The sequence below is a fragment of the Lentinus tigrinus genome (assembly GCF_003813185.1).
Source record: "Lentinus tigrinus ALCF2SS1-7 unplaced genomic scaffold L226scaffold_18, whole genome shotgun sequence".
NCBI lineage: Eukaryota > Fungi > Basidiomycota > Agaricomycetes > Polyporales > Polyporaceae > Lentinus > Lentinus tigrinus.
The window spans coordinates 201081-218077 of NW_027137927.1; the positions used below are offsets into that span (position 1 = coordinate 201081).

Consider the following 16997-nt stretch of genomic DNA (forward strand, 5'->3'; position numbering starts at 1 on the left):
CCGTCTTGTCCCAGCAGCTCCCATGCTCGTTGACTCCATCTGTTTCAGCAGTCATCCCGTTTCAGGCTGATTTGTGCTTCAACTGCCTTTGGTAGCCCTACTCCCATTTCAATTCGCACACAAGACACGGTTTCATTGGAGGCGTCGGTGCGGCGTTAGGCTGCGCCCGCTCCATTCGCACCCCGAGTCTATTTCCCGATAGTTCGGCGCAATGCTCGCAATGAAGTATAAGTTTCGCTAAAGAACAATCTCATCAACGCCATACCTCATACGAAGCAGTTGGTGCAGACACCCTCCAACTCATTCTCCCCAGACTAAGATGTCATCCGACGAAGATGCCCGTGCTGCGGCTGCAATAGTAGTAGAGCTATACAACATCGTGTATGTTTCTGCCATCCTCCGTTCCCTTATCTGCGTTGTAATTGCGGGTCGCGCGTGCTGACTGCATTGAGCAGGTATACTGGTAACTACTGCGATCTAGCGACTTCAGGTGAGTTCACCTTGTTACGAGCTTACGACCTCACCCCGTCAACCCAATGCAGTCCTCTTCATCTACGATTCGGTCGTAACTTTAGAACGAGAAGTTGCATGCTTTTTGACGGCTGAGCGGAATGGGACATCTCTCTTGTTTCTCTCGAACAAGGTCATCTCCATGACGTTCTATGTCATGCAACTGATCGGGTTCATGACTTTCCCTTCGGATGCGGTGAGCTCCAACCTATACTCGCACTGAATACCTCGCACTGATATTGGCTTCAGAGGTCTGTCACTCGGTGGGAGCGTTGTGTGTTCTACTCTCGTCTGACTCTATCGGCAGCTGCGGCTCGTTCAGCCGGGCATTGCATGCGATGCTAGCCTTGCAAATGATTCCCTGGGCTGGTGAGTTGTGCTCCTGCTCGTCGTGCGAGCGGCTCTGATGTCTTGTTGTCAGTGTTCTCCGCTCTCCGTGCATACGTCGTTAGCAGGAGCAAGGTCCTTGGATTCCTAGTGCTCGTGTTTTCGATCGCGCCAACAGCTGCCAATCTGGTGAGCGTTTTACTTCTAGTGACATGACAACGTAGATTGATCTATGTAAGGTTCCGTACGGCTATGGGCTCTCGGGAGTGATCCTCGCGAAGTATGGTCTTGGATGTTTGTCGACAGATGATACGACGGCAGAACTCACTTTAAGGTAGGTGTCCTTCCACGTCGTTTCACTCCGTCTCGTACTGAGACCTTGAAGACGTAGGTTGACTCGTGATCATGTAAAGTATCACTATCTTATCCAGCGATACATCCGCAGTCACGATCGTCTCTCGAGCACCGCTTATCGCTGCAGATATTCTGCTCATTTTCATCACCTGGACGAAACTGAGTAGTCGAGATGTTCTCAAAGGTATCCGAGGGTCGGGGAGACTATCGCTCTCGGACATCATCCTCCGCGACGGTATGCGTTCTCCCCACTGAATGCCTAACATTGCCATGCTAAATAGGCCGCACGCAGGAACCATCTACTTCATGTCCGTGCTTCGCTTAGTAAGTTGTGTGCTTTCCCTGATGAGCTTGGCAGTGTTCTGTCACTCCTCAATATCCTTCACCTTACCCTGTCCCTTCTCTCAGTAAGTTTCACGACGAACCGCATTTTGCGGATGCCGCCTAATACCCTGAAACTAGGCACATAACATAACGCGCCAGGCGACAATCAACGGCACCGGAAGCAGTTTCGTGACACTATTCACGGCCCCGTACGTCCCTCCCAAAGCTCACCGTATGCTGCGATTACTAGCTAACCGATATATGTACTTCCGCCTTCACTGCCAGCATAACCGCGATCCTCATGTCGCGCTTCCTGTTGCAATTGCAAGAGGCCAATCAAGCAGTCATCAGAGTCGACCCAGACGATCCGTTGTATTCCTCGAGGGACCCCTACGATGACACTCCCAGCTTCATCTCATCCCTCGGCGCATTTATCAACCCGGATCTTTCACGGGGCGATAATCTCGAACTGAGCCTTCGCTCTCACTCGGATGGCCAGGTCGAACCGTCTCCCTCCGCCTAAGGTGCTCGTTGGATCTTCATCTCTCTCAAAATCATAATTGTGAGTAGCATCTCACATCCTGGACTTTACTCACGCGGACTGCACAGCGGCAAGTGCCAATGCAACTGAGGTTTCGAGTAACCTTGAAGCTCCGAGACTACTATTTAAGGGAACATTCGTCGTTTCGACGGCCATGCAGCATGGTCATGTCATTATCTTCGAGCAGCTCCAGTGCTACTAGATGTCCGTTAGTTCCGCCGTCATCCCATGATGTACGCTGAATCGCACGGGATCGGGCATTTGCATTAGGGTCGAACGAGAGCCAACAGGAGCCAACTATCGTTTCATGCATAGCCTTGTCTCCGCTCGCCGGATGATCACAATTTCACGCACGTTAAGAGCTACCACGTCACCGTAAGTCGCCGTTGCTGTGACTGTAATAGCCGAAGATTCCTCTCACCAAACCGGTCTTTCTAATGCGACGCCGCCGTATGGAAAACCGGACCGCCACATCTCATTTCCAACGTCAACCTATCGCAACAAGTTCTGCTTACACGTGCCAATGCACTACTATCTCACTGCGACGCCGCTCATCTCCCCCGGACGACGTGATCGGATCGAATTCAAACAGCTATAGAGGATACATAAGGCCTCCGAGTCGCCGTCTCACTGGGTGGACAGTGCCAAATTGCCTCAACGCCGGAAACGTACCAAGGATTATACTCCTCCTAGTACTACCTCTCCCTATCGGACTCCGGCAACGGATCCGATATGGCTCCCATCATTTCCCTGTACGTGGACTCACGTTTCATGTCATCCCAAAGCCCTCGTCCTCGTAGATTGCGCTTGCTCACACCGCGAGACAGCCTTAATGTGGACAATCACTGCATCGTGGCAGCATCGAGTGCGTTCTCATCCATTTCAGCTCTTCGCTGGCTCATGAGTCATACTGCAGCGCTTTTCATCTATGAAACCTTGGCGACGTTTGATCGAGAAGTGGAGTGCTTTTGGAACACTAAGCCGACCGGGTCGGCACTTCTGTTCTTCTCAAACAAGTGGATTTCCATGACAGCTAGTGTTCTGTCGTTGGTCTCCTTCACATCGATTCGGTCAAATCAGGTGAGTAGAGGCCTTAGTCCGTCCAACTAGTATGAAATGGTATTGACCAAGATCAGAGGTTCGTACATAGTCCTCGTGGCGAGACGCTGTAGTGGAATTATTCCGAATAGTTGTGAATCCTTCGTATTTGCAACACACGCAATCTTGTGCCTGCAACTCGTCCCGTGGGCAGGTAAGTCATGCTTCGATTTCAAGCTACCCCCTCCCCCGCTGATGTTCTTCATTCACTGGCAGTCTTCTCCACGCTTCGCGCATATGCGCTGAGTCGGAGTAAGCTCTTGGGAATCCTCATTTTCGCTTTGTATCTAGTGCCGATTGGTGCCATCCTCGTGAGTCAGATGAATGTTTCTACCATGTACATAGGTGGCTCATCTGAATCGCGACACAGGTATCTTACAGTTATGACCTTTCTGGAAAGATCTTTGCTTCGTTAGGATGCTTTGCCACAGGCAATGTGCCAGATGCAATCGGTTTCGGGTATGTCCGATCCTACCAACGTATCTCATACTAGATGATCGCTGATGTTGACGTTGCGTAAGGCGTAGGTTGGTTCCCCGACTTTGTGATGGCACATGCTCAATTATCACGAAGGAACTCTATAGTCACAATCATCTCTCGGGCACCAATCATTATTGCTGACGCTCTCCTGGTTTACATTACCTGGACAAAGCTAGACAGTCGGCGTACGCTAACAGATATACGACAGTCCAAGAGGCTGACCCTGTCGGATGTCTTCTTATATGATGGTACGCCCTTCAGCATTCCGATATGGCCCAAGTGTTGCAAGAATAACCGCCTAGTCTGTGGTGATCAGGGACCATGAATTTTATGTATGTCTCGTGCACTGCAAGCCAGCCCCGATACAAGTGACGGACTAACATACCAATGATCAGAGTTCTGTTCATTTTGAATGTCGTCCATCTCATCCTATCAGGGACTCCTTCGGTAAGCCGTGTCGCATGTCTAATCAATCAAACATTAATGCGGTTACTGCCCGTTGTCAGCTGGGGGTCATTGGAAACGGGGGAAACTATGTCGTTGTATTCACCAACCCGTACGCTGATTTTCAGGTCGAGGTTGCCAGTCTCTTTCTAATCACCACCTCTACGTACTCATAGCATCACTTCAATCCTCGTCTCGCGCTTTCTTCTACAATTGCAAGAAGCCAACCGGAGCGTCATCAGGGTCGACCCCGATGATCCGTTGCATACCTCGAGAGACCCCTACGACGCGCCCAGCTTTATATCGTCGCTTGGGGCTTTCATTGATCCGGACCTTCCCGCGTCGCAAGATGAGGAGGGTTCTGGGGATCACCCAGACTTGTATGCAGATGGGGAGGATGAAGGCAGAGCTTAAGTTTCTCTGGTGACCGCGCTGTCGTCTTCAACCGTGACACCTTTCACCGATTCCGGGTTTGCGTTCGTCGCATTGCATGTCTTGATGGATTTCCAACAGTATATGGCGTGTAAATTATGGCAAGACTCTATTGTTCCCCCATGTATTTATGGCAGCATTGTATAGACCAGACAGAATACGTCGATGCCATTCGTCGATCCGTGCATGGGCCACATCGTAAGTACATGTCTCATCTCAACCATCGGACATGTATTCAGAAGGCTCAAAGGCACTTGGAGCTGGCGTTCATATGACAAACCATGACATGTAACTTCATCATGCTCTCGTCAACCCCACCTTTGATCCCACCTCCCGACGCTCTCAGCCAGAACCCATGAGCTAGGGCTGCCTTCCGGCTCCCTGGCATATACCAAAGACCACGTATCGTCCGAGTCCGACCGAGGTGCGCGCAGCGGAGGAGCCTTTCCGAGGTCCTTCGGGATGTAAGTGACTGGGCATGTCGGAACGCTGCTGGCGGTGATGGACACGAAGCTCGGCGAAGGGATGTTGGGCGAACTACTGCGCTCGTCAGTTCTGATAACAACCCAAGGCGGGTCTGCTCGGAGACTTACATTATGGTGTCGAGGATGCCTTGTACGAACGAAGAGGGCAAGAATCCACTCCAGCGCATCGTGGCCAGGTCGCCGACATGCGACGGCGCTGGAGGCTCATAGACGGATATGTAGGGATCACTTCGATCACTGGCAAGTAGCCTATGTGAGGCGAGTATGAGGAGAGTTCAAGGAGGTATTTCATGCGCTGGGACGTACCTCTGTGAATCGAGACTAGCCAGTCCGACCCACTCGAACAGCGATGATACTCGCTCATCCCAGTCTTCCACGTCCTCCGGGAGACTGCTCTGATTCAACAGATCGGCCTCTTTGACGTCAGGAATGTGCACGTTCGATCGCGTGATCATAACCTTTTTTGGTTCATGAGCCGTGCTCTTCGGAGGTAGATTACTCTCTGAGACCATAGGTCAGCATGGCCGGGACCATGGGATCAGAACCTCGAGCGGTATGCTGGGCGTGTCGGGACATCCTCTGAGCGCATCTGAAGGCCTTACGCGTCGGACATACTGACATCGAGGAGAATGGGTGCTATAATAGCGCGTCGGAAGACCGCTCGACTGTGCGCGCAAGGCACCCTTCGCACAGACACCCACAATGCACAACATCGGAAACAGAGCGGGTACGTACCTGGGTTCTGCATATGAAACATGGTCTTCCACGGGCCTCTGCGCTCATCCCAGGCGCGGATAGCTGCCGCTTCTTTTGCGCCGTAGGTCGCCCATGGCTTCATGTCGCCATGTTGAGGTCCGGTATATCCGACGTAGGTGTGGATCACTAGGGGCATAGCGAGCCCTGAATATCATGTATTGCGGAGAAAGCAACTTCCAAAAATACGTACCATGTATATCTTCACACTGTTTCCAGGGCAGGCGCTCCCCTACGAGCCCAAGAGACTCGTAGGTTTGCTTGTTGACAGCCAGGGTCAAGACTCCTCGGGAATCGAGGCACCAGACATCACTTTGCGTTGCACTAGCAAGGCCGTGTGCCACCACCTTACTTGGGTAAAGCTGGTTATGAGCGCAATCCGAGAGACAATAGCATAGACGGGCACCTCTCCGTGGTCAGATGGTTGACATGAGGCTTGGCGAACTGCAAAAAGTCGGATAGCGAGCATTCACATGTCCGGTACGTGCATTGCAGCTCCTCAAGCGCAGCGTGGAGTGAAGCACTTGACGGGAAAGCGACGTCAACCTGTATGTACGATGGTAGCATCTGGTCAGCTCGGACTCGTCACTCCAACAAGACTGACCTGCCGCGTGAACGGGTGTGATGCAACGGCTAAGCGGATCTTGCTGGTGTCTTTCCCGCTCGTGACGAGAGTTCGTATGTGTTCCGACGACGACATAACAAGAAAACGCTTGCTTCTAGCGTAAGTGTAAAGTATGGTGGTGGTTCTCCGTTGAGATATCCGAGGCCGCCGGCTTCCAAGCACGGAGCGCCCGATGAATTTTGAGCGCGTCTCCCGTTGTCTTTCCTCCGCCATGTCCTCACTGCCGTATGCGCACTCCCATCTCCATCTATCCTGGCCGCTCAATAGTCCTTGGCGGATTGTTCGGGATAGCATCAAGCACGACCTAGGGCCAAGCTAGTGGCGTTGCAAAGGGTCAGCGGTACTATTTCGTATTCTCGCACGCGATGTCGACCCCTTGAGCTCCATTCATGCGTTCAACTGCCTCCGACACCATTGTTCACGTACGCGTATCAGCCTTGAAGAGACCTTGCGCACTCGTACATCCGCAACTGTCATGAGCTCTGCAAGTTACGGTGTCGTGGACACCGAATATGCAATCGCTTGGCTACCTTCCGTGTCCTCGCCGGAGCAGCGCGCCTAGGCTCGCAGGCTGTACGGTGAGGGCGAAGACTTGCTCTCGGTAACGTTCGACTTGAATTGGGCCCGGAGGCCTCCCCAGTCAGCTGCCCTGGCCTCCGATAGTTCGCGCCACCATTGCCATCCAGACCAGGAAAAGCGTATCCGCGGCGCAGTGCAATGGCAGCAGGACTTCTCTGATCCGCCCCCAGATGGCTCTCGTGTTCACTTGCGTGAGTGATCCATCGCGGGGGATGTCCGCGCGTGGGGTGTGCATTCCCTCACTGTGCACGAGGTTTACGTCGACGAGTGCGCCGTTCACAAGTGCAAGAGGTCGTCTCCATGAGATGGCCCGAGCCGGACGTCATCAATAGCCGAGACACGAGCCCCGGGCCCCGGGCCAGCAGGTCAGGGTAAAGCCTTGCCTCGGTGCCTACCGATACTTTCGATCGGCCCTGACCAAGGCGGGCCGCTCGTGATATAAGGTCGTGGATGCGTGTGGACGATCGTCGACCGCCCCCGTTCGATTCGCACCTATTCTCAGGTACGTGGAAGGTCACGCAACCTAGTACTTAAAGCTGACGTCCTCGACTTCTCTCTCAGACAGCACCATGTTATGCCCGCAGCAGTCCCCGCCAGCGACCACAGGACCCCACAGAGCTCTGGTTTGCTACGACATACTCTTCAACGTATTTGAGCAACTTGCAGCTCATGAAGACGCGTGGTACGACTACGACGTCTCTACTCGCGACGCATATTCCTGGTATGCACGGAAGGTTGATTCTCAGCGGAGGACCACTCTCGCACGGTGTGCACGAGTATGTCGGGCGTTCTTGGGGCCCGCTATCGCCATACTCTGGAGGGACGTCGACTCCTTGTCTCCTCTGATCTCCGCCATTCGCGCCTCTGACCCTTCATCATCAAATGTGAGTCCACTTCGCTATCCAAGTGTTGTTCCATACCTGATTTGTTCTTCAGATAGTACGAATCCCTCGATTGGGCACGCGCGCCTTCGAATACGCCCGTCGTGTGCGCGCTGTGCATGGTTTCGGTAAACCCCTGGATTCCCGTGACTCTGCATCCCTGGATGGCCTCCCTCCACCGAACGACCTACCGTTACTCCCTCAGCTGAGACACCTCCGTTGGGTCCAGCTTGTTCCATCTGGGATGGAGCTTCTCCAGATCATCCCGGGCTCTCTTCGCAGCCTGCACATCGTCTTCAGAAGGTCTCCGGCGTGGCAAGACCTAGTCGCCATCCACGACACCCCGTGCGAATATGAGGTGTTCGTGCGGGAATTGCTCAAGGAGATTTCTCTCAAGGCGCCACATCTGCGCTATCTCCGTATCAGCACCTCGGGAGACGTGAAGGAGTCCTGGCTTGAGTCGATAGGAGACTTTCCACAAGTCAACACCATCGACGTCTTGGAACGCGTTCATTGCCCGGTTTTGACCACGCGGTTAATCTTACCTCTGTCTTCACTTCGGGACCTCCGCCATCTCCGAATACGCCTCCCGAATGAAATACCTTCGCTGGCAGCGCTAGATCCATTTCCGTCTCTGCAATCGCTCACCCTTGACGCGATGTTCGCCCCAATCCGAGTTGTGTCGGCATTCCTGTCGGCAATCACCTCCCCGCAACTCCACACGGTGGTCATTCAGAATTGCGAGTGTACGACCATGTCCGTAGGCATGAAGGTGCACGAAGTGTGCGACGTGATGCGGTCCCGGTTCTCTTCCTCCCTCCGCAAGGTCGAGCTGTCCCTCCGTGGAATCGGCCCCATCATCACTGACACGCACCCGCTGATCCGCACCATCGAACCTCTCCTGGACATGCACGATCTCGACGATGTCTGCCTCACCATCGCTCCCGAGGTTGCCGTGATCCCCGCGTCCGAGCACGACCTGGAGAAGATGGCCGAAGCATGGCCAAAGGCGACCCGCCTCCACCTATGCTACCACCCATCCTCGTCGTCGCCGTCTCTCAAGGACATCGCCGAGTTCGCGCGCCAGTGCGGCGACCTCACAGACCTCGTCCTCCCGGGGATAGACGCGACAGCGTCATACTCGGACGGCGACCTGCAGAACCCCACCACCATCAACCCGCATCCAAAGCGCATGTCTTTCTCGCCCGATCCTCGCACCAACCGCGACCCAGCCCGCCACGCGCTGCGCACGCTGAGCCTGGCGGACAGCGGCTGGAACTCGAAGATACCGGACCCGGTGCGGCTGGCACGCTTCATGGACGAGCTGTTCCCGGAAGTGGAATGGAAGTGTCCGCCGCTCGCGTCGGAGCACTGGCGCGAGACCATCCAGGAGATCGTGCGGCTGCGGATCGCGCGGATCACGCGCCTTGGACTCTGATAAAGGCTGGTCCAGGACCTACGTAGTACTAGGCTACACAGGTGAGCGTGTCCGTCGTGTCCCCCGTGCGTTGTTCTCATGTTCGTGTGCGCCGCTGGCAGGACTTCGCCTTCGGATGCTAATTGGACTTGAATTGCTCGTGCATACCCTCCTATACCCGTTATTGTAATGCCATAAGTATGCTATTCGCCCTGCACGGTTTTAATGCGAGCTTGTGATTCAGTTTACGACCTTCGAAGTTGGCGCGTGCACGACAGGACTAGTATCATAGTCGACTGTTCGCCTTGCCCCCATACGCTGATGCTAACGCTATGTCTGATAGGAGCCCGACTTCCCGTGATTCCCCACCACCGCCAGAAATGGTCTTGCTCACCAAGATCAAGCCGGACGACCCCGAGGACTACCGGTCGGTGCCAGGGGTAGATGCGTGCAAGCGTAGAGTGGTCATAGATGTTCAAGCCACAAGCAGCCCAAACAAGCTCTTGCAACACCCCAAAGAGCTCCTGCATGCTCGCTTATACACGGGCTATCCGTGTCGTCTTCCCGCTCAGTTCCGCATTTGTGCTTCGTAGCAAGGCTGACAGGAAGTGCGCTACTTCGAATCCGAAAGCTTAAGTGGGCGGTCAACAGGCAGGGTCGCCGTATAAAGGCCGGTTCGGTTTTGTGGCCACTGCTCATCAAACCCACCCCGCCCTTACGCTTGCGCAGTGCGGACGACCAGTCGATACACGTTCCACCTTCCAACTCGTCCTTCCCAAGGCTAGAGCGAAGGCTCTCGTTCGGAAACCCAGCATACGTATGGCTTCTGCGATCCTCACCCAAGACGTCCTATACGCCATCTGCGAGCACCTTGCGCTCCCTGACCAGTCGTGGTACGAGTACGAGGGCCCTTCCGTTCCAGGGAGGGCACGGTCAACTCAAGAGCAGGCCGAAGTGGTACGACGGAGAACGCTGGCGTCCTGCGTTCGCGTGTGTCGTGCGTTCTTTGAGCCAGCGGCCTCTGTCCTTTGGCGACACCTGGATGACCTCGACCCTGTCCTCGCATTGGACGCTTCTTCTGACGATGCAGTGAGTATTACAGCCACACTTGACACTACATGAGGTACTCATGTTCGACTTTCCCAGCATGCTCCGGAGCATCCTCATTCCCTAACGGACATCCGGAGGCGGCGACTACGCTACCTCTCGTACATCCAAGCCATCCATCGCCCGGGAGGCCCGAGCGGCGGCATCCCGTCCTCACTGCTCGCAGCCCGTACTGGCATCGAAAAGGACACGATGTCTTCGCCTCGGCTCACCAAGCTGCGATGGATACAAGAGGTGCCCGGGCACACAGACCTCCTGACCCTGTTCAGTCCATCCCTCCGCTCCCTGCACATTATTTTCCGCCACCCGCGTTCGTGGCGGCGCGCTCCCGACCAGGCAAGCATGGACAAGGCCTTCGTCGAGGATCTCCTCGTCCGCGCCGCCGCACGGGCCCCCTACCTGACGTACCTGCGCATCACCCGGACGAGCGGGATCCCGGAATCGTGGCTGGTCCCCGTGCGTCGGTTCTCCCGCGTCGAGAGTGTCGACCTGCTCGAGCCGGCGTACGACGCTGTGTCCACGTCTGCGCTCATGCAGCCCCTGGCGGCGCTCGAGCACCTCCGGACGCTGAAGATGCGTCTGCAGCCGCCTCCACGGACGTGTCCCGGGTCCGGCGTGGCCCCATGCGGACCTAGAGGATTCAGCGCACTGCGGGAGCTGCAACTCAACGGGAAGTTTGCTGGGCTGCAGGATGCGACGGAGTTCCTGCGCGGGGTCGCGTCCCCGCACCTCCGCTCTCTGCGAATCGAGGATTGCGAGTGCGGCTCGGACGACTTCGCGGAAGCGCTCCTCGAGTTCTGTACAGTGGCTCTCCAGGCAAAGTTTGCGACATCGCTCGAGGTCGTCGCCCTGTCCGTGTACGGGATCGGGGCCCCTGTTACCCTGGAGCGGCCGCTTGTGGAGTATCTCCATCCGCTCTTGCAGGTCCGCGGTCTCCGGGACGTCCGCTTGTCCCTCGCCCCGAAAGCCGTCTTCATGGCTGTTTCGGAAACGGACGTGAGGGCGATGGCGGACGCGTGGCCGCTGCTGAAGCGACTGCGCCTGGACTGTGCGCTGGCCAAGTCGGAAGGTGGCGCCCCGGGAGGAGGTCTTTCGCGACGGGTCCTGGAGTGGATGGTACAGACTTATCCGCTGCTGGAGGATGTTCAGTTACCTGTGGATGGGGACAGCGAGGTCATTGCATCTGCTAGTGAGGATCGGCTTGGTGCTTATGTTGGGTCGCACCCGATGTTTGGTTACGTGGAGCCGGTTCTGTGTCCGTGTTTGTGCAGTGCGTGAGATGCCTGGCTTGCTGAGTCTCTTGGAGCGCTGTGTAGCGAGTGCGGCAATCTTCTTGCAGCCCGGACTTGATCTTGATACCGAGAGGGACATTGATATGGGTATAACAGGAGATGCAAGTCCATTAGTGGTTCATATCAAGATGGATCAAGGATGGGTCCGCACGAGGCAGCCTGGGTATCGAGCACATTACTTCCGCGTGTGTTGCGATCTAGAGATGGCGACCACGCATATATACCTGAAGGCTGACGGCGTGCAGAGGGCAGCCCCGTCTGTCTTTCCATCATATCCGCCAAGTCTCAACCGACGTTGCTTGAAGGTGAATCCGCTGTACATGGTTTCCCACTACCGGTGAGATTCGAACTTGGCTTCGTTTGTCGAACGCATTGTGCGACAACACCGCGACATGAGGTGCCTATGAAAGGTACGTCGAGCATGAGATGGCCTTCATCGCCGCAGACGGTGGGTATCAGGGCCGTTTTAACTCCCAATTGTGCGGGGGAGAGAAGCGCGATGGCGGTGCGCGCACGGACCCTGCCCTGAAGTTGGAGTAGGCGCGTCGCGAGCCTGGACATCAAGCGAGGACTTGCTCATCCACCGCGTCCACCATCGCGCTCTGCATACCCGTTTTCCTCATACCCCGTCAAAAGCTGATCTCAGCACCCTAATACTTCTTGTACCACCACCCTTTCTCGCCAATTGCAGACATGGGCCGCCCTCTTTATTCTGCCTCTCGCCAGCCCGCCGTGCGCGTCGAGCCCGAGCCGCAGCACCCCGCCATTCAGAAGTGGACGTACTGGAACGCCTTCGACCCGGATGCCGACGAGTTCTTTGAGAACGACGACGCGGTCTACGAGGCCTTCATTAACCCCGCGGACCGCATCCAAATCACCGCCGATCGCACCATCCCAACCGTTGTCGAGGTGGACGTCAGCAGTCCTAGCGAGTGGTCCTCCAGCGGACGCGGCACCCCCATGGGGTCTATCAACGTGGAGATCCCGGAGAACGAGAGAGAGCAACAGCTTCTCAACCAGAGGGAGATGCTCAGGGCGAGTGGCATGCGCATCCTTGACGACTCCGTTCCCCGCAACCCCGTCCTTGACGCGCAGATCGAGGCGGGACGCGGTCTCCCCTCCGACGAACGCGTCCAGTACTACATGTCGCTTGTCGACCGGATGGAGACTGTCCGCGCAGAGCGCGAGAGTCGCCCGGCAGCGGAGGTCCGCCCGGTCGTACGCGAGCGTGTCACGACCTACCTCGAGTTCCCCCAGGAGGACTCGCGCACGCCCTCACCCGAGCCAGTGCCCGTGCCCGTGCCACGTTCGCTTCCTTCCATGCCTGCGACCCCCGCGCGTCCGTCCACGCCCCCCGCGCAGGTGACGCCGCTCTTCGCGTCCCCTTCTCCCCCGCCCTCTGTGACGCCGAGGCTCTACTCGTGGGCTTCGTTATCGTCAGCCGCGCCGGTCCCCTCGAGCCCCCTCACGAACCGTGGCGCGCGCATGTCTGTCGCGCATATCATGCCGCCTGCTCTCATTTCCGCGCACCGCGTCGCTTAGATGCGACGTAGGCTGCCGCGGGTGGAGTCGCCACTCAATCGCCGCTGGGCTGGCACTCGCGACACCCCGTCCCTCATGCACGAACACTCTATGCCCGCAGTGCTCCTCATGTCCTGTCTTTGTGCGTCCGCGTCTTTTCTCTGCTTGTCTTTTTTCCGGTCCGCTCGTTCCCCCGCATCTGCTCGCCAGCGTCACGATCCTTGGTCCTTGGAGTGTACTGTATCATTACCCACTCTTTAACACCACATTGCACACGTCTTTCCTCTGGTTAACTTGGCCGCGCTTGCCCTGCGGCCCCGTCGTTGTTGGTTCGAAATGCAAAAAGGGTATCCATCACAGTACATACTACCGCCTAGCCGTCGTCCGCTGCCTTAGGCCTACACGCTTGCGCCTCCATACATCTCTCTCTCTCGGTACCCATCTCACCCATCGTTGCTCGTTGCATGCAGTGTAGTTCTACCATAGCACGTCATATAACCCCATATTCCATAACCCGCCCTACTGCTCCGGCCTCCTGTTTATGTGTCATTTAGATGCCCGCGCGCATGCGCAGGTGCAATCACACACGTTCGTTGGATGCTCTTTTGGTTCGGGATGCCGGATGCGGTGGTCCGGGAAGACGATCCCTCGGGCACGTCGGGCGTTTACAGCGCTTACACACTTTCACCCCTGGGATGTCGTCCACGGTCCAACCACTACTTCCATCGACGTGCAACTCTTCGATATGCACGATCACGGGGAACATCTTGTTGGGTCGTGCTCCTAGTTGCGCTAAACCGAGTAGATCATCAATTCAGTATTGACTAGTCCCGGGAACCAGAAAGCCGAAGACTTATCTCCAACAAGTCCTCTGGTATATACGAGCTGATCTCCTGGACTCGCACAACTTCACAGACTGACCCCAAGGCCCACTACCAGGAAGAAATACGTGGTTCTAGAGCGAGATCATGGCAGGAGGAGGCATCGGCAAGGATGGTTTATTGCGCCGGTGTACTGTGCGCCTATTCACGTTGAGAGGGGGGGTCATGCCATGCGACATGCAGACGGATCAGACAACGAGGCAGCAAAAAGTACAAACACCACAAACAGAAGCACATTATGCTGTGGAGCAGGACGAAGGGAGAGCGTCTCCATCCTCTCCAACCCCGCGCGAAAGCTGGTCCGACAAACTGGCAACATCGTCATCTCCCGGAAGATCCGGGTCGATAGCACCCCCGAGCGACCTGACGAAGCTCAGTGAAGCGAGCGAAGTCGGCGTCGAGTGGCGCATGGAGTCGTCTGGATCGAGGAGGCCGATGGCGGCCTGGTTGGCTTCCTGCAGTTGGAGGAGGAAGCGCGATACGAGGATGGTTGTGATGCTGTGACATGGGTACAGTTAGATGCGGTTCAACGGACTTTTTAGAGGCGGTGAACTGGAACGCACGGGGCGGTGAACGTCGTGACGTAGCTAGCTTGGTTGCCGTCCTTCTCCAGCTGGGGAATGCAGGGAGGGAGGCATATCAGCTTAGCTTCATAACTACGGGGCCGGGGGAGGGTATGTTATCGAGGCTTACCGACAGGAGTGAGAAGGCGAGATGGAGAACATTCAGAAAGAACAGGACTCTGGAGATTGTGTGAATCCGTCAGCCATAGCTCGCTACGTTAGCTGCGGGACCGACATACATGAAGTAGACGGTTCCTGTGTGCACTTCAGTAAGCACTTGCGCCAGGCGTCTGCTCGGAAGGAAAAGCACATACCATCACGAAGAATGATGTCCGAAAGTGACAGTCTCGTATTCCGCGAGATGCCTCGCAAGACGTCCCGGTTGCTCAGCTTCGTCCACGTGATGTAGATGAGCAGAACGTCTGCCACGATGAGCGGGGCCCGAGAGCTGATTGTGACTGCATTTGCCCGCTATGAGCAAGTGTTACGGTATATAATCCGGGGATAACCTACGCCTTGAATGGGGTTAGATGGAGTTCGGATACGTTTACTATCAGAGGGACGAACGTGCGGTTTAAGGCCTCAGACGTGTTGTCCGTATACAGGCATCCGAATGGCGGCAGGTTTATTCCCGCAAAGCCGTAGCTGCCCCCGTAATGAACCTGCTCAGCAGGTCAGCCGTTGCCCATGGGACACCACCAGAATGTAGGAAGCTCACCAGGTTGGCACCAACTGGCGCGAGAGACAACCCGAGAACGAGGAAACCAAGGGGTTTGCTGTGGCTTAACACGTATGCGCGAAGGGCGGAGAAGGCTGACCCGAGACGTCAGATACTTTGGCATGGCTGATAGCATAGTACTTGCCGGCCCAGGGGATCATCTGGAGAAGCTGTATCGCGAACGACACCTTCTGGAACACGATACAACTGCAGAAGGAGAATCAGGGTTATATGATGGCGCTTTGAACTCTGCAGCATGGTAGGACGAACCTCTTTAGTCCCCCATACAACAGAATATCAGCATAGAATAATGTCACGGGAGAAGAAACTGCTCACCTCATCCGAGAAAAAAGAGCCGAACTTGACCACCGTCACGACATAGAGCGTCCCGGAGATACCCTTGTTCGCAAGAAACAAGAGTAGCGATCCCGACCACTTGCCGGTTCGGAAGCACGTCACTTCTCGGATGAGCGTAGTTATGGCGTCGTAGAAGAAGAGGACTGGAGCGGAGGAGTTATCAGATTTACGAAGACAAGCTCACATTGAAGGGAACGTACCCAAGGATGCGACTATGCAATACTCGCCCTTGTATCTGTTCAAGTAGAGTATTCAGAGTGCATGGTATGTGTGGTAGTCAGGAACCGGACTCACAAATTGTCGTAGAGAGCCACAAGTGCAGCAGCATCAGCATTTGCGTCGGATGACATGGAGTTTCACCGAGCTGTTGGATACGCGACAGTGAGTACAGGCTTGACTTCCCCGAAGCCGAGGAGTTAGTTAATGATGACCCTTCGTAGAAGATTCGAGCACGGGATCTTATACTCGAGGAGAAGAGGCGGTGTTGACCTTGAACCTGATGAAGTGTCTTCGGGGAGAAGATGCGAGCAAGAACGTCCTTGACGTCGTGTCGCGTGCCGACAGGAAGAACCTGATTACTGATTACTCTGTAGTTTATGTGAGCGTTCAACAGAGTACCGTGGAGCATAGAAGAAAGGACATGCCAGACATGAGTTTGGGGCCATGACAATAGATGATAGAAGTCAAAGGCAGACAAAGACCCCGACGGTTATCGCACTTCGTGGAGTCCTTCAAGCCACTGTACTCATTCCGCAGTGACTAGAGCAACCGTCTCGTTACGAGCAAAGTGACATTGTTTCCTCCAGTTCCGCGTCGAGTAGCCTGTCAATCTCAAGCTCGTCGGTACGGAAAGACAAGCAGACAAGGACATGGCAGGAGGAACTTCTCGGCCCCGACCTTCCCCACGGGCGCGTCTGTGCCACGTGGCCAGCTGGATCGCGGCGGGCCTGTCAGGCTCAGCTGCACGACGTTGTTTCATTGTTGAGTCGACTGAGTACTCTCGAGTCTCAACGATCCCGAACTTTGATGACGCCATCCACTTCTCCGCCGACGTCGGGGACATGGGACATATTCGGAGCGCGAGCGAAAGAGGAGTGCTGCAGTCCCGGACCTGGACTTCGAACGGAATGCCGGCGTCGAGTTGATCCCAAGACGGTCGCAGTCCGTAGGAGGAAGAGCCCGGCGGTGCGAGAGATATGATGAGTGAAGATGTGTCTTGGGAATGCCCATGCCCAGAGGACCACAAGTACTGTGTACAATCAAATGACGACCTTCGACTTCGTTGAAGGCTGTCTTGGGACTACGGTA

The 16997-nt window shown here is 55.7% G+C and overlaps 8 protein-coding genes across 8 annotated transcripts; 6 read left to right on the top strand and 2 right to left on the bottom strand.

Annotated features, from left to right (window-relative positions):
- Window positions 1-319: 319 nt before the first annotated feature.
- L226DRAFT_572371 (uncharacterized protein) lies at window positions 320-2038 on the top strand (the record flags this gene model as incomplete). Its single annotated transcript, XM_067684666.1, has 12 exons — window positions 320-381; window positions 456-490; window positions 543-706; window positions 760-773; window positions 818-879; window positions 932-1026; window positions 1077-1171; window positions 1269-1426; window positions 1484-1499; window positions 1550-1598; window positions 1654-1724; window positions 1801-2038. The coding sequence occupies 12 exons, from the start codon at window positions 320-322 to the stop codon at window positions 2036-2038; spliced, it is 1059 nt and encodes a 352-aa protein (XP_067533864.1).
- A 218-nt stretch (window positions 2039-2256) lies between these two features.
- Window positions 2257-3027, top strand: L226DRAFT_107235 (uncharacterized protein). The gene is made up of 4 exons (XM_067672090.1): window positions 2257-2260; window positions 2327-2808; window positions 2884-2921; window positions 2973-3027. The coding sequence occupies exons 2-3, from the start codon at window positions 2494-2496 to the stop codon at window positions 2887-2889; spliced, it is 321 nt and encodes a 106-aa protein (XP_067533865.1). The 5' UTR covers window positions 2257-2260; window positions 2327-2493; the 3' UTR covers window positions 2890-2921; window positions 2973-3027.
- Window positions 3028-4621: 1594 nt separating this feature from the next.
- Window positions 4622-6503, bottom strand: L226DRAFT_536410 (uncharacterized protein). The gene is made up of 7 exons (XM_067681112.1): window positions 6353-6503; window positions 6155-6294; window positions 5942-6099; window positions 5731-5877; window positions 5302-5497; window positions 5104-5244; window positions 4622-5047 (listed from the first exon to the last, which is right to left on the bottom strand). Exons 1-7 carry the CDS (start codon window positions 6446-6448, stop codon window positions 4819-4821), a joined length of 1107 nt encoding a protein of 368 aa, XP_067533866.1. The 5' UTR covers window positions 6449-6503; the 3' UTR covers window positions 4622-4818.
- A 1018-nt stretch (window positions 6504-7521) lies between these two features.
- On the top strand, window positions 7522-9271 carry L226DRAFT_465638 (uncharacterized protein; the record flags this gene model as incomplete). Its single annotated transcript, XM_067675933.1, has 2 exons — window positions 7522-7836; window positions 7889-9271. The coding sequence occupies 2 exons, from the start codon at window positions 7522-7524 to the stop codon at window positions 9269-9271; spliced, it is 1698 nt and encodes a 565-aa protein (XP_067533867.1).
- A 654-nt stretch (window positions 9272-9925) lies between these two features.
- Window positions 9926-10461, top strand: L226DRAFT_107361 (uncharacterized protein). Its single transcript, XM_067672092.1, has one exon. The coding sequence runs from the start codon at window positions 10070-10072 to the stop codon at window positions 10370-10372; it is 303 nt and encodes a 100-aa protein (XP_067533868.1). The 5' UTR covers window positions 9926-10069; the 3' UTR covers window positions 10373-10461.
- Window positions 10394-11910, top strand: L226DRAFT_536414 (uncharacterized protein). Its single transcript, XM_067681113.1, has one exon. It carries the CDS (start codon window positions 10550-10552, stop codon window positions 11633-11635), a length of 1086 nt encoding a protein of 361 aa, XP_067533869.1. The 5' UTR covers window positions 10394-10549; the 3' UTR covers window positions 11636-11910.
- On the top strand, window positions 11856-13451 carry L226DRAFT_107309 (uncharacterized protein). The gene is made up of 2 exons (XM_067672091.1): window positions 11856-12097; window positions 12341-13451. Exons 1-2 carry the CDS (start codon window positions 12076-12078, stop codon window positions 13189-13191), a joined length of 873 nt encoding a protein of 290 aa, XP_067533870.1. The 5' UTR covers window positions 11856-12075; the 3' UTR covers window positions 13192-13451.
- A 576-nt stretch (window positions 13452-14027) lies between these two features.
- Window positions 14028-16516, bottom strand: L226DRAFT_614203 (uncharacterized protein). The gene is made up of 13 exons (XM_067686600.1): window positions 16334-16516; window positions 15984-16276; window positions 15890-15924; window positions 15669-15832; window positions 15478-15541; window positions 15333-15427; window positions 15178-15276; window positions 14929-15070; window positions 14854-14869; window positions 14745-14793; window positions 14615-14664; window positions 14287-14549; window positions 14028-14192 (listed from the first exon to the last, which is right to left on the bottom strand). The coding sequence occupies exons 2-12, from the start codon at window positions 16037-16039 to the stop codon at window positions 14288-14290; spliced, it is 1032 nt and encodes a 343-aa protein (XP_067533871.1). The 5' UTR covers window positions 16040-16276; window positions 16334-16516; the 3' UTR covers window positions 14028-14192; window position 14287.
- Window positions 16517-16997: the final 481 nt, after the last annotated feature.

Excerpts from the sequence above, each read along its gene's own strand:
- L226DRAFT_107235 (XM_067672090.1), top strand. The coding sequence starts at position 2,494 with ATGCGACGCCGCCGTATGGAAAACCGGACCGCCACATCTCATTTCCAA.
- L226DRAFT_536410 (XM_067681112.1), bottom strand. The coding sequence starts at position 6,448 with ATGTCGTCGTCGGAACACATACGAACTCTCGTCACGAGCGGGAAAGAC. Across the intron at positions 6,100-6,154 it reads AACCATCTGACCACGGAGAG|TAAGGTGGTGGCACACGGCC; the intron begins GTGCCCGTCTAT and ends GCTTTACCCAAG. Across the intron at positions 5,498-5,730 it reads GTTTCATATGCAGAACCCAG|AGAGTAATCTACCTCCGAAG; the intron begins GTACGTACCCGC and ends CTATGGTCTCAG.
- L226DRAFT_107361 (XM_067672092.1), top strand. The coding sequence starts at position 10,070 with ATGGCTTCTGCGATCCTCACCCAAGACGTCCTATACGCCATCTGCGAG.
- L226DRAFT_536414 (XM_067681113.1), top strand. The coding sequence starts at position 10,550 with ATGTCTTCGCCTCGGCTCACCAAGCTGCGATGGATACAAGAGGTGCCC.
- L226DRAFT_107309 (XM_067672091.1), top strand. The coding sequence starts at position 12,076 with ATGGCCTTCATCGCCGCAGACG. Across the intron at positions 12,098-12,340 it reads GGCCTTCATCGCCGCAGACG|ACATGGGCCGCCCTCTTTAT; the intron begins GTGGGTATCAGG and ends CGCCAATTGCAG.
- L226DRAFT_614203 (XM_067686600.1), bottom strand. The coding sequence starts at position 16,039 with ATGTCATCCGACGCAAATGCTGATGCTGCTGCACTTGTGGCTCTCTAC. Across the intron at positions 15,277-15,332 it reads CGCCAGTTGGTGCCAACCTG|GTTCATTACGGGGGCAGCTA; the intron begins GTGAGCTTCCTA and ends CCTGCTGAGCAG. Across the intron at positions 14,665-14,744 it reads TCGCCTTCTCACTCCTGTCG|CTGGAGAAGGACGGCAACCA; the intron begins GTAAGCCTCGAT and ends TGCATTCCCCAG.